At 42.4% G+C, this 24,237-nt stretch overlaps 5 protein-coding genes across 6 annotated transcripts; 1 reads left to right on the top strand and 4 right to left on the bottom strand.

The window, feature by feature from the left end:
* Nucleotides 1-83: 83 nt before the first annotated feature.
* Nucleotides 84-1,176, bottom strand: LOC117193283. The gene is made up of 2 exons (XM_033398027.1): nt 978-1,176; nt 84-916 (listed from the first exon to the last, which is right to left on the bottom strand). Exons 1-2 carry the CDS (start codon nt 1,102-1,104, stop codon nt 165-167), a joined length of 879 nt encoding a protein of 292 aa, XP_033253918.1. The 5' UTR covers nt 1,105-1,176; the 3' UTR covers nt 84-164.
* A 406-nt stretch (nt 1,177-1,582) lies between these two features.
* On the top strand, nt 1,583-2,284 carry LOC108158021. Its single transcript, XM_033397738.1, is given in 5 exon segments — nt 1,583-1,595; nt 1,671-1,801; nt 1,803-1,841; nt 1,894-2,058; nt 2,118-2,284. Coding segments are annotated over 5 exon segments (498 nt in total). The 3' UTR covers nt 2,268-2,284.
* Nucleotides 2,285-8,091: 5,807 nt separating this feature from the next.
* LOC117193458 lies at nt 8,092-9,093 on the bottom strand. Its single transcript, XM_033398216.1, has 2 exons — nt 8,760-9,093; nt 8,092-8,697 (listed from the first exon to the last, which is right to left on the bottom strand). The coding sequence occupies exons 1-2, from the start codon at nt 8,943-8,945 to the stop codon at nt 8,263-8,265; spliced, it is 621 nt and encodes a 206-aa protein (XP_033254107.1). The 5' UTR covers nt 8,946-9,093; the 3' UTR covers nt 8,092-8,262.
* A 13-nt stretch (nt 9,094-9,106) lies between these two features.
* On the bottom strand, nt 9,107-10,559 carry LOC108160330 (origin recognition complex subunit 4). Of its 2 annotated transcripts, XM_033398215.1 has the most exons (3): nt 10,306-10,559; nt 9,269-10,248; nt 9,107-9,122 (listed from the first exon to the last, which is right to left on the bottom strand). In XM_033398215.1, coding segments are annotated over exons 1-3 (1,173 nt in total). In that variant the 5' UTR covers nt 10,498-10,559; the 3' UTR covers nt 9,107-9,121. The 2 variants fall into 2 exon arrangements, with proteins under 2 accessions (XP_033254106.1, XP_017149749.2); XM_017294260.2 differs by lacking the exon at nt 9,107-9,122 and having other exon boundaries at nt 9,181-10,248.
* Nucleotides 10,560-11,757: 1,198 nt separating this feature from the next.
* On the bottom strand, nt 11,758-13,100 carry LOC108160969. The gene is made up of 2 exons (XM_017295267.2): nt 12,902-13,100; nt 11,758-12,840 (listed from the first exon to the last, which is right to left on the bottom strand). Exons 1-2 carry the CDS (start codon nt 13,026-13,028, stop codon nt 12,089-12,091), a joined length of 879 nt encoding a protein of 292 aa, XP_017150756.2. The 5' UTR covers nt 13,029-13,100; the 3' UTR covers nt 11,758-12,088.
* Between the last annotated feature and the right edge of the window lie 11,137 nt (nt 13,101-24,237).

The following is a 24,237-nucleotide window of genomic DNA, read 5'->3' as shown; positions in this document are numbered from 1 at the left end:
TTACTGCCATCTTATTTGACCCAACCAAAATCGTTTGTGAACGCGTGAAAGGAAGATATGAGGTAGGGAAAAAAGCCGCTGTATTGAGGGCGTCACCTTTAAATAAGTCCAACCTTTTCTTTTATTTTTAAATTTAGTCCGCTTTTTCAAATGCTCTCACATTCTCACATATTTGGCGGTGGCAGGGCAATTGTGCAACTGCTGCCTCCTATCCGGGGCCTGTCCCTGGGTCCGGCAATGAAATTATCAGACACCTGGAGGAATACACTCGGTTTCCTCGCGTACAGCCTTGTCTGGCGTACTAGCTCCAAGTTGAGGGGTTTGGTATCGAACATGTTTGGACCGATGTGGATCTGGCTGCTATTGATGTAAGTAGACTGCGTGGCCTGGTCCACCGCCGGTACGTCCGGAAATCTGGGGGTACCACGTATCGAGCAGACGTCATTCTTTTGATTCCACAGTTCGTTGATGGGGACGTCATTGCTGCAGTGATTACTGCATGAACTGCTACTGGGCAGTAGGTGGACCTCCGAGCAGCCTCTGTCACATTTCTGTAACTCTAAAGAGCTACAGCCACTGTGGGACTGAAGCTCCAGTCCGCTCATGGTCTGTAGCTCCAAATCAACACTGGGCTGGTACTGCTTCAGCAGTTCACTCATCACCTGAAATTCGGCCTTCAAGCTGTTAAGTCGCTCCATCAGTTGCTCTTTCACCTGCCTGTCCTCCTTCTCCGGCTTCATGGCCTGCCAAAACTGACCTGTCCGCTCGACCAAGAACGTCAAAAGCTTGACCCAGGTATATGTCAGGCATAAGACAATGAAAGAGCTGCATATTATTTCAACGGTAGGAAAAGTTTGTGGAACAGCTTTCGGGATGTTTTTGCAAGGCAATTGATTATATTTCAAGCCAGGGTGTTCTGTAATGTAATATATATAGATATACGGACGGATATGTACTCATGATGCGCTCCTTCTCACCTGAGTACAGCTCCACATCGAATCCCTGGGTGCCCAGCTGTTCCTCAATTTCATGAAAATAACAGCAAACACTCCAGGCGATGAAGGCCAAGGCCAACAGGAACAGAGAATTTATGTATTTAAACATATTTGTTCTAAAATATGTTGTTATGTAATAGAACTGTGAGTCGTGTCGAGTTCATAATGGAGAATGAAACAAAAATCAAATTAAACGTGAATTTCAAATTCGAACGAACAGGAACTTGCAGTTTTTCACAGTGGCGCGGACTATCCTTTCTTAAAACAACAATCTTATAGGAAAGTGACTAGCTTATTATAACTGTTTCCAACGTTGCCAAAATCGTTGGATATCTTTGGGGAAATTTTTTGTACTATCCGGTTTGTATTAATTGTTCTGACTAGGTGGATCAACTGTCTTGCACTGATCGAAGCTATTGTTATTATAAAGCATAAAACCTGACCTAATGGGCTTCCACATTTCGGAAATGGATATTTGGGTAGGCTGATTAGGAGCGTTAATGGAGCGATTAATTATAATTATAGTATAATCGTAGTATAGTAAAATATTTGTTTTATTCGAGTTTCATTCTCAGTTTCGTTCCAGAATGAATACCCTGCGTTTCTTTATACTAATTGCCATAGGACCGATCGCAGTAAGGAATCGAAATATATATTAGGATGAGAACTGAGGAGTTGTATACGAGCAGATCTGCGGAAACTTTGAGTTCAACAATGTTCGCTGCTTGGTGCGGGATCGGGTATTTTTGGACTTTGATTACTGCTATCTGAGATTTGTGAATCGAACATATAAGTACATGTCGCTGAAAAACCAAACTTCACAAGCTGCCGATTACTAACACCGTGGTAAGGGGGATTTTTCATACAAGCCGGGCCACGTAACTTTCGATCTTTGCAGACCAATTTCCAGATAAGGATGCGCGAGAATAAGAGAATCCTGTACAACTTCGATGTCCGCTTCGATGCCTGTAAGTTCCTACGCGATCGCAGCAACGTCATTGTCAACTGGATTTTCCAAACATTCGCCGACTTCTCGAATTTCAACCACACCTGCCCCTATCACGTGAGTGCAATTCTTAAATTCTCAAGCAAAAAGTGTCTTATGGTTTCCCGCGTTTCTAGCATGATATTATCTTGGATAAGCTTCCCGTTCAGCATATAAACAATATCATCCAGACGGTTGTGCCGGATGGTCGATACTATCTAAATAGCACCTGGTTTATCGATGGCATTCCGCGGGCCGATGTAATAATCTACTTTACCAAAAGCTAAATAAACGGATATTTAAATAGTCCTTAAAGTTGTGTCTAAACAAAGCATCTCGATTTTCAAAGGGATCTTTGTTGAACTGATCAAATTCTGCCAGACATATGTACATTTGCTTTTAAAACTAAAACTCGAAGAGTTTAGGGATACATTGTATTGGTTTTATGGTAGATGCTGATATGTGTCCCATAAAGTATATACATATATTCCTGATCAGAATCAATAGCCGAGTCGATATAGCTTTATTTTCTGTCCGTTCGCCTTTTTATACTCGATACTCAAAATGAGAATTGGGGTATATTAGATTTGTGGTAAAAGTGGATGTGTGTAACGTCCAGAAGGAATCGTTTCCGACCCCATAAAGTATATATATGCTTGATCAGCATCAATAGCCGAGTCGATTGAGCCCTGTCTGTCTGTCCGTCCGTCCGTCTGTCCGTCTGTCCCTCCCCTTCAGCACCTAGTGCTCAAAGACTATAAGAGCTAGAGCAACGATGTTTTGGATCCAGACTTCTGTGATATGTCACTGCTACAAAAATATTTTAAAACTTCGCCCCGCCCACTTCCGCCCCCACAAAGGACGAAAATCTGTGGCATCCACAATTTTAAAGATATGAGAAAACCAAAAACGTAGAATTGTAGAGAATGACCATATCTTTAAGACTGCGGAATCTGAATTGGATTATTATTATTATAGCCAGCATCAAGAAAACAATTTCAACAAACAACAAACAAGTTGCGGACACCGCAACTCTACGGTTATACCCGATACTAAGTCAGTATAACTCTCCTCCGGCAGACGCCGCTAATATTAAACGACACGACAAAGAGTGCGTGCGAGAGAGACAGAAAATCAGTCTGAGCGTCACGTCGGGCGCTGCGTAGCCACTGCAAATTGATTTGTTACTATTGGCTATAAAAATGATCTGATCTGATCCAGATTCAGCAATCTGATAGATATGGTCATTATCTATGATTCTGCGTTTTTAGTTTTCTCGAATGTGCAATATTGTGGATGGAACAGATTTTCGTCCTTTGTGTGGGCGGAAGGGGTGGGGCGAAATTTGGAGATACACGTTTTATAGTAAGATCTAACAGGAGTGCGGATACCAAATTTGGTTACTCTAGCCTTAATAGTCTCTGAGGTTTTTTTGAATATCCCCAGATTTTCGTCCTTTGCGGGGGCGGAAGGGGGTGTGGCGAAATTTTGAAACAAACTCGTCTCGGTCCGATATATTAGGAGTGTGGATACCAAATTTGGTTGCTCTAGCTTTTGTAGTCTCTGAGATCTAGGCGCTAATATTTTACTCTAAGCAAAGCCGCCTATGCTACGTGTGTGTTAGAGAGAGACACGGCGAGAAAAAATGAAATTGTTTTCTTGAGGCCGGCTATAATAATAATACGATCCAATTCAGATTCCGCAGTCTTAAAGATATGGTCATTCTCTACAATTCTACGTTTTTGGTTTTCTCATATCTTTAAAATTGTGGATGCCACAGATTTTCGTCCTTTGTGGGGGCGGAAGTGGGCGGGACGAAGTTTTGAAATATTTTTGTGGCAGTGACATATCACAGAAGTCTGGATCGAAAACATCGTTGCTCCAGCTCTTATAGTCTTTGAGCACTAGGCGCTGAAGGGGACGGACAGACGGACGGACGGACAGACGGACAGACGGACGGACGGACAGACGGACAGACGGACAGACGGACAGACGGACAGACAGACATGGCTCAATCGACTCGGCTATTGATGCTGATCAAGAATATATATACTTTATGGGGTCGGAAACGATTCCTTCTGGACGTTACACACATCCACTTTTACCACAAATCTAATATCCCCCAATACTCATTTTGAGTATCGGGTATAAAAAAAACGAGGGGGAACGTTGTGAGTTGCTGCGGACACCGCAACTCTACGGTTATTTTAGTGTGGACGTTGACATGCAATGACTGCATCTTTCAAGAGGCGATGCAGTTACTGCACCGTCAATTGGCCCGTGTGACACCAGCAGAAGGCTGTTACGCGCGGATCCCAGGCAAAACGCAGCCCTCCTCCCGCCCAACCGACCGAGGGGCGCTGCCGCATGACGCGCGGTGCGTAGCCGAACCAAACGCGAACATGCAAGAAAGATAGCTATTAGACTAACATTCGAGGAAAATTAGTACTAAACTTACTAAGAAACTAAGCATGCAATCAAAGTACAAATACCACTACAGTTACTAATTAATAGAAAGGTGTGTAAGGATTAATAATTTAATAAGAGGAAGATAATTAGTGGTGGATATAATATGGTAGAGGGAATTATAATCCGAGCATAAGACCCTAAACGGTTTATGCAAGGAATAATTCGATCTACAAAGTGGAAGGAACAACGGTATAAAATTTCTAGTCAGTCTAATAGGAATCGTGAAGTTTATGCGGCTCAACAGATCAGGGCTGTCTATGTCACCCCTGATCAAGTTGTGCATAAATATCACACCAAGCATTTTTCTACGGTTAACTAAGGATGGGAGGTTTACTAATAGTAGTCTACTAGAGTAAGATGGGAGTCTTACACCCAGTTAAGGCCCCGCAGAGCAAAGAGTAAAAAGTTTTTCTGTACTGATTCTATACGGTCCTGGTGTACTTTGTACTGAGGGCACCATACACAGGAGCCGTATTCTAAGATCGGACGAACAAGCGAGGTATAGAGAGTCTTTGTTATATAGGGGTCGTCAAATTCCTTTGACCACCTCTTTATAAACCCAAGCACGCTCATGGCCTTATTTACCATGGTAGAAATGTGTTCGGAAAACTTTAACTTGGGGTCTAACATAACACCCAGATCATCCACCAGGGTAATTCTCTCAAGAGAACCACCAAATAGGGTGTAAGGAGCCAACAAAGGGCTAGAACGATGAAATGTCATAACTTTGCATTTCGAGGCATTAAGGTGTAACAAGTTTGCACAACACCATGACTGAAAGTTATTGAGATCGGATTGCAAGCGAGAATGAAATGAAATGTCCTTGTACTCGAGAGTATGTTAATACTGAAGGTAAGTCATTAATAAAGAGTGTGAAGAGTAAGGGGCCTAGATGGCTGCCTTGTGGTACTCCCGAAGAAACCTTTACTGGGAAAGAGAGGGAGTTTTTGAAGAGGACTCTTTGAGACCTAGAACAAAGATAGCTAGAAATCCATCTCAGGAGGTTGGGCGGAAACCCTAAAAGGTCAAGTTTATGCGCTAAAAGGGAATGGTTTACAGAGTCGAATGCTTTACTAAAGTCGGTGTAAATAACATCCGTCTGTAAGTTACCTTGAAAGCCTTTAATAATGAAAGAGGTAAACTCTAACAAGTTCGTGGTGGTTGATCGCCGCCTTATAAATCCATGCTGAGTTGGAGATATAAGTGACTTGCAGAGATGTTGCAAGTGCGGAGTTAAATAAAGCTAAGGGTGTTTTAGCGTTCATCAAGCGTTGGTCCAAGGAGTTTGACGACCCGTACGTTACGAAACAACTGTACATCTCGTTAGTACGTCCTATATTGGAGTATTGTTCTTGTGTGTGGAGCCCGCAGAATAAGGAGCAGCAGGCTGTTATTGAATCCGTACAAAAGCAATTTTTAATTTTTGCCCTTCGGAACTTTAACTGGGACTCGGGTAGAATCTTGCCACCCTACCGGTCTAGGCTAAATCTTATTGACCTGCCGTCGTTGCACCATCGCAGAATATGCAATGGCGTAATGTTCGTGCACAAGCTCCTTCTTGGGACTGTTGTCTCCCAAACTCTCTTGGGTCAGATTGACTTGGCCGTTCCATCCAGACCTACCCGTACTTTTAGGCCTATCCGTCTACCCATATGTAGGTCTAATTATGCTGATCATGAACCTTTTAGGGTTTTATGCCATAATTATAACTCCCTCTGTCAAACCCTATCCCCTGAACTGTCTCTTAAACTAATTGCATGCAATATTTATAATCATTTAAATTTAGCTAACTTTTAACTTATCCTTTTCCGCCTTTAGTAACGAAGTACCATTATTAACAGATAATTTGTTAATTTAATAAATAAATAAAAAAAACCCTCTCAAACATTTTAGGAATAGCGGATAACTTTGCTATACCTCTATAATTTTTTGCATCAGACTTACCCGATACTAAGTCAGTATGGCTCTCCTCCGGCAGACGCCGCTAATATTAAACGACACGACAAAGAGTGCGTGCGAGAGAGACAGAAAATCAGTCTGAGCGTCACGTCGGGCGCTGCGTAGCCACTGCAAATTGATTTGTTACTATTGGCTATAAAAATGATCTGATCTGATCCAGATTCAGCAATCTGATAGATATGGTCATTATCTATGATTCTGCGTTTTTAGTTTTCTCGAATGTGCAATATTGTGGATGGAACAGATTTTCGTTCTTTGTGTGGGCGAAAGGGGGTGGGGCGAAATTTTGAGATATACGTTTTAAAGTGAGACCTAACAGGAGTGCGGATACCAAATTTTGTTACTCTAGCCTTAATAGTCTCTGAGATTTTTGAATATCCCCAGATTTTCGTCCTTTGCGGGGGCGGAAGGGGGTGTGGCGAAATTTTGAAACAAACTCGTCTCGGTCCGATATATTAGGAGTGTGGATACCAAATTTGGTTGCTCTAGCTTTTGTAGTCTCTGAGATCTAGGCGCTAATGTTTTACTCTAAGCAGAGCCGGATATGCTACGTGTGTGTTAGAGAGAGACAGGGCGAGCAAAAATGAAATTGTTTTCTTGATGCTGGCTATAATAATAATACGATCCAATTCAGATTCTGCAGTCTAAAAGATATGGTTATTCTCTACGATTCTGCGTTTTTGGTTTTATCGTATCTTTAAAAATGTGGATGCCACAGATTTTCGTTCTTTGTGGGGGCGGAAGTGGGCGGGGCGAAGTTTTGAAATATTTTTGTAGCAGTGACATATCACAGAAGTCTGGATCCAAAACATCGTTGCTCTAGCTCTTATAGTCTTTGAGCACTAGGCGCTGAAGCGGACGGACAGACGGACAGACGGACGGACGGACAGACGGACAGACAGACAGACAGACAGGGCTCAATCGACTCGGCTATTGATGCTGATCAAGAATATATATACTTTATGGGGTCGGAAACGATTCCTTCTGGACGTTACACACATCCATTTTCACCACAAATCTAATATACCCCAATACTCATTTTGAGTATCGGGTATAAAAACAAAACACAGCAATGCCGGGCATTGCAAAAATTTCAAAGTCAAGTTTGTGGAGTCGTCATGGAGTCTGTTCCGATATACAGAGTTCGAGCCCGGATTGTAATTTCCAATTGTTTATGGACTTTTAATTGCCAGGCTGGGCTGGTGAATTCTGGTCAACAGCAACAATAGCATGTCAAATATTTAACAACGGATCGCTAATTAAACAAAATAAATACATCGAATCCTAATATGTTTCGGCGCCAGACGGACACGATCCTGTTTGCGAATTCAATTTGCGTGAACTTCATTTAATTTAATTATAAAACCAAAATGCGGTGAGCCAGTTGACCAGTCCCGAAAATATCCCCAACTCCCCGTAGGAGTGCGATTGTATTTAAAGACGGCTGGAATTTCCTAATATATATAATGTCATATAAATTTGATAAGCAGAAATCGTTCCATTGAGTCGTTTCAAAAGAAAAAGAGAGGAGGAAGAAAGCCGTTAGGTTGTTGACACATCCCCATGGCGATTATACGGTGCCACAGAAGAAGAACCGTTCCGTTAATGGACTGCAATCAGTCAGAGACTGGGGGCTGGACTGCCTTCCGGGACCCGATTAAGAAAGGCTCTCCAGAGCAATGGTCTTTGGTATTCTCGACTTTATTTGAAGATTTACGCACATAAAAAGACATTAGCAATGCACAAACACACACGCATATGGTATAAGCAGTGAAAGATTTCTCGGACGGACACCTAAAGTTCCAGAGATGCCTAAAGAGAGCTCTCACTGTTGAATCATATGTCACTTCTTCCTCACAAATGATTGTACTTTAAGAAGTTGCGATCGTAGCGATTGCCTCCGCCATACAGATCCCGGTCCTCGTTGTTATTGAACATCATGAAGGGGGCGTTCTGGTCGCCGTTGCTTTCAAAGATGGGCACGTAGCTGTTGAAGTTGAGATCCTCCTTCAGACGATGGTCGGGGCGGCGGCCCAGTTGAATGACCTTGGCGTACAGATCTGTGTCCGATTGGAGGGCGCGATCAAAGTCCTTCCAATGCACAAACTTCACGTGCTCGCTGGGAATGGCGTTGTTGTCGAGGAGCTCCATCAGGGTATTGGCATTTACCGGCTGAACCACGGTCAGTTCTCGCTCCTGGGCAGCTGCCTCACCTGTGGCCAGGCGCCGCTTGCTGGGCTGCGACACGTCGACATCCCAGAGCCAGGTCAGCAGAGGTGTCACAGCGGTCTACAGGATAATAAATAGTTTTGAGAGCAACGTTGGAAAAGGTTTATTGGGTCGTCACTCACCTGCTGTTCGCTTCGTCCTATGCGCGGAATGGTCTTCAGGTTCTTCATTCCAAAGCTTTCGCTTCGCTTACCCAGGCGGGGGACATTCTTGGTGATCTTCAGAAAGAATCCTGGGCTGTCATCTGCCTGGCTGGTGGCCACGAGCACCAGCACGAGGATAACTCCTAGGACAGTTAAGGATCTCATGCTGATGACACTCCAAGTTAGCGTGACTGCTGTGACCACCGCAACGTCTTTTATATTGGAAAGTTACCCACATTTTGAGATATTTCGGATGGGTCTGAATAAACCACATGCGGGTGGCTCCAGGAATTAACATTATCGATCCGCTTCAACTCGGACCAGATAAGAGCTCAGCCTGACCTGAATACATACATATATAGAAATTCGTTATATACAGAACAAGAACAAGCACAAGTTGAATATAAAAACCTAATTTATTATAATTATTACAAAAATAAATAAGATAAAAGATTAAGGAATTGGTGGGATCAACAAAGATCCCTTACTAGATAAGCGAGCTTTGCGCCCATTGAGCCACCTCCGTCGGCAAGGCCTGGTACCGCTGAACCGCCTGCTGAATCTGGCCGTAAGTCAAGGCCATTTTGTGCATTTCAAACTCCTTCTGCACCTTACCCACGCCGCTGTTTGAGAGCGGCATGATCAGCTCCCCCATTCGCAAATGTTCGAACGCCTTCAGGACAATCGAACGCTCTACGCTCTGCATTGTGGTTGAGATCTTGGCAAACTTGGAGAAGCGCGCGAATACAATCTCAAAGTTGAAAGGATCCCGATCGTAGATCTCCGAATGATGCTTGATGGCTATGATGAGGCACAGCTCCAGCACAGAGAGGCCGCAGAGCAGGTCGATCTTGTCATCGCCCTCGTATTGGGCAGACAGGACCGTCAGCTGGTCGACAGTGATGTAGGGAGCATCTGGCTTTAGTTGCGCTACCAGACCGCTGTCGATGCGGTCGGCACTCGCCTTTAGCTCACTGTTGCTGGGTATCAAAAGGAGCTCTTGGCAGAGCTTTGTGTACGCCTCAAACTGGTCGGCACTGGGGAACAGAAACACTTGTCTGTGCGAGAACCGCGACTTGACGCGCTTCTCCAGCAGCTCGATCACATCCAGGCGGCAGGTCACTCCCAGCACACAGATCGGTGCCTGGGCCGACTGCGAGACATCAAAGAGGTTGTACAGCAGCGTTTGGTTGTGATGTGTACAGAACAGATGCAATTCCTCCTGAATAAAGACAACGCTCTTGGATTTCTTGTCTCCCGCCTTGAGGCACTGCAAAAGGAAAGCCAAATTCTCGGCGAACGAACCAAAGACCTTGCCGTCGGCTGCATTCTCCAGCCGCATCTGCACCGTAATTGACTTCAGGGCAATGCGGTCGTCTGTATGCAGATTCCCGTCGAGATGCACTATCAGCGTGTTGTCCACGAACGATCTGTTGACTAGTAGATCTGTCAGCACTGCATTTATGAGCTGCAAGGACTTTGGTTAGATTCAGATACAAATATATTAAGGTTCATTTTATCATACCGTCGTTTTTCCAGCGCCACGCGGCCCAATCAACAGCAAGGAGTTAGATTCTCCCATTTCCGCGGTACGCTGCAGCAATTGGCGCACATTGGAGCGCTCCTCTTTGTAGCCTCGCAGAGTGGTGTAGTCCCGCTGAAGGCGCTCTTTGAGGAAGCGCCTAGCTTTTCTCAATTCCTGGGCATCCTCCGGCATTATTTTATTTATTTATTTATTTTCAACGCGACGCTAAAAACGACAATCAGAAATATACCGAAACTTCGTCAAAAATATCAAAAATACCGTAAATATACTCATTGTTGTTATTACCAACTCAAATAAATACCGAAATATACGGTCCCATTTTCAAAATATACCGATCATTATTCATATTCCTCGTTTTTGATATTCCGTCGAATATTAACATCTATATAGAACATTTGGCCATGCCCACATAATTTTATACGATTTATGAACCTATTTTCTACATAACTGGTTTATTCTTAATACATGCTTTTATGGGATCTTGTCTAAAAAATGGTTTTACCGGAAAAGGTCAAACAAATGTAACGTAATAAAACATAAAAGAAAAAACGTTCCAATTGTTCAATTTCTTTATTCCGTTGAATAATGCTGCTAACTAAAACCATTAGCTCTGCCCACATAATTTTAGGCCATGAATGAATACATTTTCTACCTGATTGACTACTATTAACTACTCTCTTTTATTGTATAGTGTAGAAAGCAAGGTTTAAGCAAAAAAGATCAACAAAAAAACAGTGGCAACGTAAGTGAGTGTGAAATGTCACGTCAACCGGAGTTTGGGCACAGGTATACCCTATTTCGTTGATATATATGAAGAAACTGTTTTAAAGCGTAATTAATATAGAAATGATCTCAGATTGTTATGTTTTGGACATATTAATGCATATGATACCCATTCTTGGTTTCTGTAAGAAGACCAAAACCTTCAAAATATCGTTCAAATACCTTTAAAACAGAAACTGACTAGTTTTAGACTTTATTGGTGCATTAGATGACAAAAAATTTTTCAGTTATATAACATGCATTTCCCAGGGTATGCAAAATTTTGCTCACGGCCCATGAGTCTGGCCCATACAAATTGAATGTTGCCAGCAGCATAACACGTAAGAAAACGTGAGTATGGAATGCGCCGTAAGGGACATTGTTGAGGGGAAAAAGGACATTGTGACGAGGAAAAATCCCAGAGAAAATCCCAAAAAAGTCCCACCAAACTTCAGCGCCAAATATAAATTGTTTGAATGTGAATCATCGATGTTTTTTCTCAAATATCGATGTTTTTAGATTTCATTAAATTTACAATATGTTTGAAAATCTGGCCCACAAATCCAATTGAGATGGCATTATATATAAAGATTATAAAATTGAAATCGATGCTGTTATTGATTATAAAATTGATATCGATGCTGTTATTGATTATAAAATTGATATCGATGCTGTTAATGATTATAAAATTTATATCGATGCTGTTATTGATTATAAAATTAATATCGATGCTGTTATTGATTATTTTAAAATATACCAAAAAATATCCCAGGGCTGCAAAGCAACACAGTACTATCGATTTATGCGGATATTGTAGTTCAATGGATCTTGATTCATTACTGCCATCTTATTTGACCCAACCAAAATCGTTTGTGAACGCGTGAAAGGAAGATATGAGGTAGGGAAAAAAGCCGCTGCATTGAGGGCGTCACCTTTAAATAAGTCCAACCTTTTCTTTTATTTTTAAATTTAGTCCGCTTTTTCAAATGCTCTCACATTCTCACATATTTGGCGGTGGCAGGGCAATTGTGCAACTGCTGCCTCCTATCCGGGGCCTGTCCCTGGGTCCGGCAATGAAATTATCAGACACCTGGAGGAATACACTCGGTTTCCTCGCGTACAGCCTTGTCTGGCGTACTAGCTCCAAGTTGAGGGGTTTGGTATCGAACATGTTTGGACCGATGTGGATCTGGCTGCTATTGATGTAAGTAGACTGCGTGGCCTGGTCCACCGCCGGTACGTCCGGAAATCTGGGGGTACCACGTATCGAGCAGACGTCATTCTTTTGATTCCACAGTTCGTTGATGGGGACGTCATTGCTGCAGTGATTACTGCATGAACTGCTACTGGGCAGTAGGTGGACCTCCGAGCAGCCACTGTCACATTTCTGTAACTCTAAAGAGCTACAGCCACTGTGGGACTGAAGCTCCAGTCCGCTCATGGTCTGTAGCTCCAAATCAACACTGGGCTGGTACTGCTTCAGCAGTTCACTCATCACCTGAAATTCGGCCTTCAAGCTGTTAAGTCGCTCCATCAGTTGCTCTTTCACCTGCCTGTCCTCCTTCTCCGGCTTCATGGCCTGCCAAAACTGACCTGTCCGCTCGACCAAGAACGTCAAAAGCTTGACCCAGGTATATGTCAGGCATAAGACAATGAAAGAGCTGCATATTATTTCAACGGTAGGAAAAGTTTGTGGAACAGCTTTCGGGATGTTTTTGCAAGGCAATTGATTATATTTCAAGCCAGGGTGTTCTGTAATGTAATATATATAGATATACGGACGGATATGTACTCATGATGCGCTCCTTCTCACCTGAGTACAGCTCCACATCGAATCCCTTGGTGCCCAGCTGTTCCTCAATTTCATGAAAATAACAGCAAACACTCCAGGCGATGAAGGCCAAGGCCAACAGGAACAGAGAATTTATGTATTTAAACATATTTGTTCTAAAATATGTTGTTATGTAATAGAACTGTGAGTCGTGTCGAGTTCATAATGGAGAATGAAACAAAAATCAAATTAAACGTGAATTTCAAATTCGAACGAACAGGAACTTGCAGTTTTACACAGTGGCGCGGACTATCCTTTCTTAAAACAACAATCTTATAGGAAACTGACTAGCTTATAATAACTGTTTCCAACGTTGCCAAAATCGTTGGATATCTTTGGGGAAATTTTTTGTACTATCCGGTTTGTATTAATTGTTCTGACTAGGTGGATCAACTGTCTTGCACTGATCGAAGCTATTGTTACTATAAAGCATAAAACCTGACCTAATGGGCTCCACATTTCGGAAATGGATATTTGGGTAGGCTGATTAGGAGCGTTAATGGAGCGTAGTAATGGAACGTAGTATAGTAAAATATTTGTTTTATTCGAGTTTCATTCTCAGTTTCGTTCCAGAATGAATACCCTGCGTTTCTTTATACTAATTGCCATAGGACCGATCGCAGTAAGGAATCGAAATATATATTAGGATGAGAACTGAGGAGTTGTATACGAGCAGATCTGCGGAAACTTTGAGTTCAACAATGTTCGCTGCTTGGTGCGGGATCGGGTATTTTTGGACTTTGATTACTGCTATCTGAGATCTGTGAATCGAACATATAAGTACATGTCGCTTGTAGGGGCCGAATTAAGGGAACGAGTGTAGAACATCACGGATAAGCATAGTTTTCTTTTGGTAATGCTTAAAAGTGCAGAGACATAGTAACTCCGAAAGTGGATCGTAAGCTGCAAGCTTTCCGAAAAGCTTTCTAAAGAGAGTCGGCGCGCAGCGCACGCATTTAAGCGAAAGACGTCACGTTTACCTTGACCCAAGAGAGTAGCGTAGCGTAGGGAGAGCATAGATTAAAAGCTTGCCCAAAAGTTCGCTCAAATGGGCGAAAGATCATCCGATTATGCAGTTTAAATTCCCAACATCATCCGATTATGCAGTTAAAGTTCCTAAGATCATCCGATTATGCAGTTAAAATTCCCCAAATATCATCCGATCTTCGAGCTTTTGGTTCGGTACCGCTTGGCTGAACTTGCAGAAGTTGGGCTGGAGTATTGACAAAGAATCGATTGATTAAAGCGGACGTGTTTGTGCTATACTCGGGAATAAATAAATATATATATATATATATTTAGCCAACGAACAGTTCTGGCAACTACGCCATACCTCGTGAACCGAGTTCAATAAAGACCCAGAATCAGGAGTAATTAACCAGGAAAGCAGTGTAAAGAAAAGAAAACATAGCTGGTATGTCCGTGATTAATTTGGAAAGTGTTCGTGGTAAAATATATATATATGAATTTGTGTTATAGGACGGCGGCCCGTAGCCACGGTACCGCTCGTGCGATCATCAGTCGCATAGGAGTGCATATACGGTGTGGTCTATGAGAGGAGTGTTGCCGGTGGATTGATAAGACAAGTAGTAAACCCGCGGGAGGCACCGAGCAGCGAAGCCTGCAGCTTGACGTTGTCCGTCGAAAGCCTCAACAACCGTGTGGATGCACGGCGAAAACCAAGAGGCGCCTCCGGACCCTTATTTTTTGGCGCCGTTGACGCCACCCGTTTATCGAGCCTCCAATGAGAGTGTAGTCCGCAGACCGACGTCAAATTTGATCGGCAACCTGAAGCCCAGCTAAGGAGTTAATTTACCCCATCTGCAAGTGATTTAGCTGCGCCAGCGACACCCAATAATGAACTCGAATTGATTGCATTATTGTTGGATTCTTCCGGAGGCGCAGTCCTACTCAGCCTGGCTGACATGTCTCTCGATCACGGCAATAGAGGACCATAGTTACTCGTGGATGTAACACAAGCCCCTTTTTCCTCTAGATTTCATGTGCCAGGCTAAAAACCATTCTCTTTCGTCACACGATGTATACAGTTTTATAGTTAGTTACGTAACACAGCCAACATAATGGTTTTTGGAAACTAATGGGTATGAGAGCAACATTAATTTTCCTTGAGATTACAAAGCAGTACACTCTAGTACGCTCATGTGCACATATACTCGTATTAAATATCTTTTCCTTTCCTTAGAATTATGCACCAACGTCATCATTGAGCTCAACGATCACGAATGGAAAAAGCGGTACTAGCCTACCAAAAGCGCTGTGAGTTTGTAAATAAGAACAAGTACATATATGCACTGAGCTGGGAAGTAACCTGCGTGTTACATGTAATTTTCTATTGATATTCCCTTTATAAATCCGTAACCATAATGTATTGGTACCTCTCACCCCTTTAGAATCTGTTACCCATATATGATGGTCATTTTTAAATCTTTATTTTTCTTAATATTTCTTCGCAATTCCTTACTAATATATTAAGCTATCGAGACACAACAAAAATGGATTTAATTATAAGTTAAGAAAACCCCCCCCAAGAATTTAGTTATATGATTAGGGATTTATTGAAATATATATATATAATGATATTGATTTTGAAGTACAACCCTAATATGTTCTAAATTCAGTACTCCGCCCTCAGAAAGGCATGATCGAAGTGGTGGGATGATAACTGTTTAACGTTATTCAAGGGTCTATACGGTCAGGTTACCTGTATAGCATAGGTCGGGAGGGTAGAGAAGATAGAGATACTCACTAACACCGGAGTTTCTCATCATTTGAGTAGAGTAATTGATAAGTATGTCCACACTTTCCACAACCAACTTGTTAGTCCCATAACCAATTCCTGGCTCCGGTTAAACCTGGATTCTGTTGTTAGTTTTATGTTTGGTTCTTCTTTTTTTTTTTTTTTTTTTTTAAATGTGCACCTAAAAATTTATGCGAGTGTGTGTCAGTATGTGATAGGAGAGAGTAGAACGAACCCCGACAATCCGGCGAGCTTAGTCAGAGCATACCTAGAGGTGCACACGAAATCTCTTCATACTAGTATGGGTAAACGACAGCTATCCCACACCTGCACGCTACATAATTGGCGCCCAACGTGGGGCCCGAAGGGACATGATCTCTCGTAAAGTTGGTACTTAACTTTAGTACCCATGGCATGTCATTCTGGGGCTAGGCTCCACCATAGCTCTATATTCCATCCAAAACAATAATTCTCTGGTAATACTATACTGATAGATCTCTTCGGGTGGGAGTACGACAGCTGTTGCATACGGAACCTACGACTATTTTTCATGGCTGGAAAAGTCGACCTGTGTATAATCTGTTGTCTCTTCCTCCGGATGGACTAGCTTATATAGGTAGTTACAATATACTGATATCACGATATAGGACTCCACCAGCGAGATAGCTAAAGATGTTGATTTAGGGAACTGCGGGAGTTATTCAAAAGACGGATACCCCGACTCAAAGTTATATTCATTAAATTATCTTGAGCTTGGCTGTAGAGATTCCTTTATCAAATTCTAGTTGGGTTAGGAAAAAGTCGCAGATTTTAGGAATCACGATCTTCTACTTATGATAAGTAGAGACTGTCCATTATCCGGACTTATACCTTCAAAACTGGTAATAGAACTGGCCAACATACACAACTTAATTACTCAACTATTCAAATCGAAACGTACAGTTAGTGGTAGACCACCAAGATCATGCCTGGAGAGGGCGAACATATTAAGTAAATTCCATATTCGTTAACTCATATTTGCATATTAGTTTCATAATTTTATTTTCATTATTATTTTTTTTATTAAGAAATTCATACAAATCATGGCGGTCCACCGAAGTAATGAAAATTTAGCTTCGGCATTGATCAATCCAGACTCGCTTTGCATTATTTGCCAGGGAAATTTGCGGCAAGATTAGTTAATAGCTACCACGCCTTGTCACCACCGATTTCATAATACGTGCGTATGCGAACATTTGAAAAGCGAAAAGTCTTGTCCAGTGTGCAAGTCGGAATGCGAACCTGGTAGACTGCGTTACGAAAATAATACTCTAGCAGCAGAATTACACCTAAGCTCTGGCTCCATACCACCTAATGTTCGGGGAAACGAAGACAATGGGACGGTACAACTAGATCCAACCTTATTACGTAGAAAAGGGAGAACAAACAGCCGAGGTCGAGGGCGAGGAGCAACCCCTAAACGAGGAATGCAAACAAGGTATCAAGCTAGTTTAGATCAATATTTATCCGAGAGTCGACAGTCGATTAGTAGCAACGGAAATAGGTCACTTAGTAACGCTCAACCTGAAAACCTTACGAATTACATCCATTCGGTCATGCAAAATCAGGAGAAATCTATGATGGAAAACCTTAGTTCGTTCATAAAAACTTCCATCGAACAAACTATACAGGCCCAGTTTTCCAATATGAATTTAGCCGCAGCGGCTGCTACGGGTAACGGAGGTCCCTCAGAGTCACACAGTAATGTTAGACGAGACGTAGACAATGATAGTTACATGGTTAGAGGCGATTCCCAAGGAAGAACTCCTAGGAGTAGTCAAACAGCCGGAAATGTAGCACCGGCAAAAGCGGCAAATATCCTACTAAGCTGGCGTCTTAAATTTGATGGTTCTCGAGACGCAATGCACGTAGAAGAATTTCTATATCGCGTTCGTGCTCTTACAGGACAGACTCTGGGGAATGATGACCAGTTACTTTGCGACAATCTGCATCTGCTTTTCACAGGTAAAGCCAGCGATTGGTTCTGGGATTTTCATCGAAGAAACCACCAATACTCCTGGTCATCGTTCTGTACAGCGTTTAGGCAAAGATTCGACGATCAGAAAGATGATTTTGACCTTTGGGAAATGATACGGAAACGTCAACAGAAGGACAACGAATCCTTCGAAGATTTTCAGTCAGACATTGAGAAGTTAGTGGCACGACTTTCACACGAGATAAGCGAACTCAAGCTGATCGATATTCTTAAGCGGAATGCGAAAAATGCTCTGCGATATGAGCTTTTGCATTTAAAAATACAGAATAGAAGTGAGTTGAGGGAGGAAGTTAAAAAGCATGAACACTTCTGTAAAGATGCTGGCAACTTTTTACAGAGAAACAGGGTAACTAGACCTCACGTATCAGAAATTCAGAGTGAGGAAGAAGAACTCGAAGAAGAGAGTATCTCCGAGCTACGCCGCAAGCGGTTTGTTTGCTGGAATTGCGACAAAACAGGTCATCGGTTTGAAGATTGCGTAGCAGAACGCCGAGTCTTCTGTTATGGCTGCGGGGCGAAAAATACTTTTAAGCCAAAGTGCGAAAAATGTAACCCATCGGAAAACCGCAAGCGGGATGCGCAATCCAACACCATTCTGACGCATCCGGCAATGATGACAGAATGAAAGAGCAAACTTTCCAAGAAAACACCTCCAACCCGGATTGTCCAAAAATTCGATCTAATAGGTCCCTTGTAGAGGCACAAACCCAGACGGAGGAGATAGATATAGATGGTGAAAGTTCCCGTTCAGATAAGCTAGAATTAAAGTATCAACCAAAACGTTCGACCATACGATTAAGGCAATTCTGGACCAAGGTAAAGAAGGTGCGAAAAAGACTTGTCTCGTCGGTCCTTTTGAGCTCCGATAACAGATTATTTATAGAACTAAGCATAGAAGAACAAAACTTCATGGCCTTGCTAGATTCGGGGGCGACGATAAGCTGTCTTGGAAGTGAAGCCGCTAAGTCGTTCGCGCAACACGCCAAGGCAAAGAAATGCTCCGGAAATATTCGAACGGCCAATAATGAATCTTGTAAGGTAGTAGCGAAAATTACAGTTCCCATAACTTTTCGCGATCATACTAAGGAGATAGAATTTTTCATAATACCCGCCTTGAAACAAAATGTGTATTTAGGGATTGATTTCTGGATAGAATTCGGTCTTGTAGCAAGACTTTTAACGGATAGATCGGTGGTACAAGAATTAGACGTAGGAAATGAAACCAGGGCTTCGGAATCCCCGCCAGTACACGATCTAAGCAAAGACCAAAAGGTTAGACTAGAATCCGTGATCCATTCGTTTCCTTCGTTTGAAAGGGAAGGATTAGGACGTACGAAAGCTATCCAACACACGATCGAAATGGTACCCGATAGACCAGTCAAACAACGCCATTGGCCGATTTCACCCGCGAAGGAAAAGTTAATGTTTGACGAAGTGGAGAAAATGCTGGCATTAGACGTGATCGAGGAATCGAATAGCTCCTGGAGTAGCAATTGCGTTTTAGTTAAGAAAGGTACGAAAAATCGATTATGTTTAGATTCTCGAGAAATTAATAAGAACACTCGCAAAGATGCCTACCCTTTACCACATATTGATGGCATTCTTAGTAGATTACCACCAGCCAAATACATAACGGGACTTGACATGAAACACGCATACTGGCAGATTCCTTTGGAAGAAAAATCTCGGCATTATACAGCTTTTACCATTCCCAATAGGCCGCTTTACCAGTATAAGGTAATGCCGTTTGGCTTAACTAATGCCGCTCAAACGTTGTGCCGACTTATGGATCAGGTGATACCTGCACACCTCAGGAATCGGGTTTTTGTCTATTTGGACGATTTACTGGTGCTCTCAGATGACTTTGATTCACACTTGGTGCTGTTACAAGAGGTAGCGATGCATTTGCGTAAGGCAAATCTCACGATTAATATAGCCAAGTCAAACTTTTGTATACGGGAGATTAAATATCTGGGGTTCATAATAGGTTATGGTCAGTTAAAGACAGATCCGGGGAAAATAAAATCCATAATGGAGTTCCCGATCCCAAAAACGGTGAAACAGATAAGGAGATTTCTAGGACTTGCTGGATGGTACAGACGCTTTGTCGATAACTATGCCACCGTCAGCTACCCCTTAACGGAACTACTAAAAAAGCATCAACAACTTAAGTGGAACGCATCAGCTGAAGAAGCTTTCAATAAACTCAAATCCTGCTTAACATCTGCTCCAATCCTAGCCACCCCCGATTTTAAGAAACCCTTTTTGTTAATATGTGACGCAAGCACCTTTGGTTTGGGCTGCGTACTAGCTCAATTAAACGAGGAAGGGATAGAATTACCTATAGCGTTTATGTCCGAGAAACTTTCCAAGGCGCAACGAAACTATTCGGTCACTGAACTCGAGTGCTTGGCAGTGATTAAAGGAATAAAGAAGTTTAGAGCTTACGTAGAAGGACAGGATTTCCAAGTTATAACGGACCATGCGTCCCTACAATGGCTTATGAGGCAAAAAGATTTGTCAGGTCGCTTGGCCCGCTGGGCTATAAAATTACAGGGATTTAATTTTCAAATATCACATCGAAAAGGGTCCGAAAACGTAGTGGCCGACGCGTTGTCACGCCAAGATGAACCCGAGGTAAGAGAGCTGAACGGCAACGGACCCATAGTCGACCTTACTTCTACAGAGTTTAAATCGAACGAATACATGGATCTAATAGAACACATAAGGCTTAATCAACTTAAGTTACCCGATTTGAAAATCGACGATAATTTGGTGTATAAAAGAACCGAACCATCTTCAGGGGACGTGATAGCAGATAAACAAACTTGGAAGCTTTGGATTCCATCAGGCCTTACCAGCGATATAATTTCCAGGGCTCATGACCCCCCAGACGCTTCCCACAGTGGTATTGGGAAAACCGTTGAAAAGGTGAAAAGGTACTTGTTTTGGCCAAAAATGGTTACACAAATACGAGCCTATGTATCAAAATGCGACGTTTGTCGCCAGACCAAAAGTGCTAATGTCGTGCTAAGACCACCAATGGGTAAGCCAATGATTTCAGAAAGACCTTTTCAAAAGCTTTATCTAGATTTGTTGGGCCCGTATCCGCGTTCCAAGCAAGGGAATATTGGTATCTTAATAATTGTAGATCACAACACCAAATTTCATTTCTTATGTCCGCTCAAAAAGTTTACCTCAAGTAAAGTGTGTGATTTCCTAGAAAATATGTTATTTAGTACTTTCGGGGTCCCTGAGACTATACTTACCGATAATGGTTCGCAGTTGTCTCTGGGAATTTCAAGTCATTTCTTACCAGATTCGGGGTAACTCACCGCTGCACTGCCATATATTCACCGCAAGCCAATGCCAGTGAACGGTTAAACCGATCCGTGTTAGCGGCTATAAGAGCGTACGTCGGCAAAGATCATACTAATTGGGACAACAAGTTACCTGAAATTAGTGCAGCGTTACGAGCCAATATCCATAGAAGCACAGGGTATTCGCCATATTTTCTTGCTTTTGGGCAGAATATGATTCTTAACGGAAAGGATTATGAACTACTTAGACGACTAAATCTCCTATCGGATGACACCAGAGTCGAATATCCAAATGTAGTACAAGTATGTCGACAAGCCGCCCAACAAAAGGTAGCTGAATCACACGAGCAGAATGCGAGGACATACAACTTACGTAGCCGGGTCCGTCAACTTAAAGTCGGAGACGTGTATGCCCGGAATTTTTGTCAGAGCAACGCTTTAAAAAAGTTCAGCGCTAAGCTGGCGCCTGTGTTTATATCAGCCAAGGTTATTCGCCGAGTGGGGACAATGTATTACCAATTAGCTAGCGAAGATAAGAAAAACTTAGGAGTCTATCACTTGAAAGATATTCAGCTTAAACCTTAGTAAATGGCCTTCTTCAGTTTAAGTCTCATTGTGAGAACAATTACGTCTTCAACTGTGGTGTAGGGGCCGAATTAAGGGAACGAGTGTAGAACATCACGGATAAGCATAGTTTTCTTTTGGTAATGCTTAAAAGTGCAGAGACATAGTAACTCCGAAAGTGGATCGTAAGCTGCAAGCTTTCCGAAAAGCTTTCTAAAGAGAGTCGGCGCGCAGCGCACGCATTTAAGCGAAAGACGTCACGTTTACCTTGACCCAAGAGAGTAGCGTAGCGTAGGGAGAGCATAGATTAAAAGCTTGCCCAAAAGTTCGCTCAAATGGGCGAAAGATCATCCGATTATGCAGTTTAAATTCCCAACATCATCCGATTATGCAGTTAAAGTTCCTAAGATCATCCGATTATGCAGTTAAAATTCCCCAAATATCATCCGATCTTCGAGCTTTTGGTTCGGTACCGCTTGGCTGAACTTGCAGAAGTTGGGCTGGAGTATTGACAAAGAATCGATTGATTAAAGCGGACGTGTTTGTGCTATACTCGGGAATAAATAAATATATATATATATATATATTTAGCCAACGATCAGTTCTGGCAACTACGCCATACCTCGTGAACCGAGTTCAATAAAGACCCAGAATCAGGAGTAATTAACCAGGAAAGCAGTGTAAAGAAAAGAAAACATAGCTGGTATGTCCGTGATTAATTTGGAAAGTGTTCGTGGTAAAATATATATATATGAATTTGTGTTATAGGACGGCGGCCCGTAGCCACGGTACCGCTCGTGCGATCATCAGTCGCATAGGAGTGCATATACGGTGTGGTCTATGAGAGGAGTGTTGCCGGTGGATTGATAAGACAAGTAGTAAACCCGCGGGAGGCACCGAGCAGCAAAGCCTGCAGCTTGACGTTGTCCGTCGAAAGCCTCAACAACCGTGTGGATGCACGGCGAAAACCAAGAGGCGCCTCCGGACCCTTATTTTTTGGCGCCGTTGACGCCACCCGTTTATCGAGCCTCCAATGAGAGTGTAGTCCGCAGACCGACGTCAAATTTGATCGGCAACCTGAAGCCCAGCTAAGGAGTTAATTTACCCCATCTGCAAGTGATTTAGCTGCGCCAGCGACACCCAATAATGAACTCGAATTGATTGCATTATTGTTGGATTCTTCCGGAGGCGCAGTCCTACTCAGCCTGGCTGACATGTCTCTCGATCACGGCAATAGAGGACCATAGTTACTCGTGGATGTAACACAAGCCCCTTTTTCCTCTAGATTTCATGTGCCAGGCTAAAAACCATTCTCTTTCGTCACACGATGTATACAGTTTTATAGTTAGTTACGTAACACAGCCAACATAATGGTTTTTGGAAACTAATGGGTATGAGAGCAACATTAATTTTCCTTGAGATTACAAAGCAGTACACTCTAGTACGCTCATGTGCACATATACTCGTATTAAATATCTTTTCCTTTCCTTAGAATTATGCACCAACGTCATCATTGAGCTCAACGATCACGAATGGAAAAAGCGGTACTAGCCTACCAAAAGCGCTGTGAGTTTGTAAATAAGAACAAGTACATATATGCACTGAGCTGGGAAGTAACCTGCGTGTTACATGTAATTTTCTATTGATATTCCCTTTATAAATCCGTAACCATAATGTATTGGTACCTCTCACCCCTTTAGAATCTGTTACCCATATATGATGGTCATTTTTAAATCTTTATTTTTCTTAATATTTCTTCGCAATTCCTTACTAATATATTAAGCTATCGAGACACAACAAAAATGGATTTAATTATAAGTTAAGAAAACCCCCCCCCAAGAATTTAGTTATATGATTAGGGATTTATTGAAATATATATATATAATGATATTGATTTTGAAGTACAACCCTAATATGTTCTAAATTCAGTACTCCGCCCTCAGAAAGGCATGATCGAAGTGGTGGGGTGATAACTGTTTAACGTTATTCAAGGGTCTATACGGTCAGGTTACCTGTATAGCATAGGTCGGGAGGGGAGAGAAGATAGAGAGACTCACTAACACCGGAGTTTCTCATCATTTGAGTAGAGTAGTGGATTTTTTTGTCCACACTTTCCACAACCAACTTGTTAGTCCCATAACCAATTCCTGGCTCCGGTTAAACCTGGATTCTGTTGTTAGTTTTATGGTTGGTTTTTTTTTTTTTTTTTTTAATTTTTAAATGTGCACCTAAAACATTATGCGAGTGTGTGTCAGTATGTGATAGGAGAGAGTAGAACGAACCCCGACAATCCGGCGAGCTTAGTCAGAGCATAGCTAGAGGTGCACACGAAATCTCTTCATACTAGTATGGGTAAACGACAGCTATCCCACACCTGCACGCTACACGCTGAAAAACCAAACTTCACAAGCTGCCGATTACTAACACCATGGTAAGGGGGATTTTTCATACAAGCCGGGCCACGTAACTTTCGATCTTTGCAGACCAATTTCCAGATAAGGATGCGCGAGAATAAGAGAATCCTGTACAACTTCGATGTCCGCTTCGATGCCTGTAAGTTCCTACGCGATCGCAGCAACGTCATTGTCAACTGGGTTTTCCAAACATTCGCCGACTTCTCGAATTTCAACCACACCTGCCC

The sequence above is a fragment of the Drosophila miranda genome (assembly GCF_003369915.1).
Source record: "Drosophila miranda strain MSH22 chromosome Y unlocalized genomic scaffold, D.miranda_PacBio2.1 Contig_Y2_pilon, whole genome shotgun sequence".
Taxonomy (NCBI): Eukaryota; Metazoa; Arthropoda; class Insecta; order Diptera; family Drosophilidae; genus Drosophila; species Drosophila miranda.
This window is presented reverse-complemented; position numbering and strand designations above follow the sequence as displayed.

What these genes read in the sequence shown, in the direction of transcription:
- LOC108160330 (XM_033398215.1), bottom strand. Translation starts at nt 10,497, where the DNA reads ATGCCGGAGGATGCCCAGGAATTGAGAAAAGCTAGGCGCTTCCTCAAA. An exon ending in GTGGCGCTGGAAAAACGACG is followed by an intron (nt 10,249 to 10,305) that starts GTATGATAAAAT and finishes AAGTCCTTGCAG; the next exon opens with CTCATAAATGCAGTGCTGAC.
- LOC108160969 (XM_017295267.2), bottom strand. Translation starts at nt 13,028, where the DNA reads ATGTTTAAATACATAAATTCTCTGTTCCTGTTGGCCTTGGCCTTCATC. An exon ending in CGATGTGGAGCTGTACTCAG is followed by an intron (nt 12,841 to 12,901) that starts GTGAGAAGGAGC and finishes ATTACATTACAG; the next exon opens with AACACCCTGGCTTGAAATAT.
- LOC117193458 (XM_033398216.1), bottom strand. Translation starts at nt 8,945, where the DNA reads ATGAGATCCTTAACTGTCCTAGGAGTTATCCTCGTGCTGGTGCTCGTG. An exon ending in TAGGACGAAGCGAACAGCAG is followed by an intron (nt 8,698 to 8,759) that starts GTGAGTGACGAC and finishes ATTATCCTGTAG; the next exon opens with ACCGCTGTGACACCTCTGCT.
- LOC117193283 (XM_033398027.1), bottom strand. Translation starts at nt 1,104, where the DNA reads ATGTTTAAATACATAAATTCTCTGTTCCTGTTGGCCTTGGCCTTCATC. An exon ending in CGATGTGGAGCTGTACTCAG is followed by an intron (nt 917 to 977) that starts GTGAGAAGGAGC and finishes ATTACATTACAG; the next exon opens with AACACCCTGGCTTGAAATAT.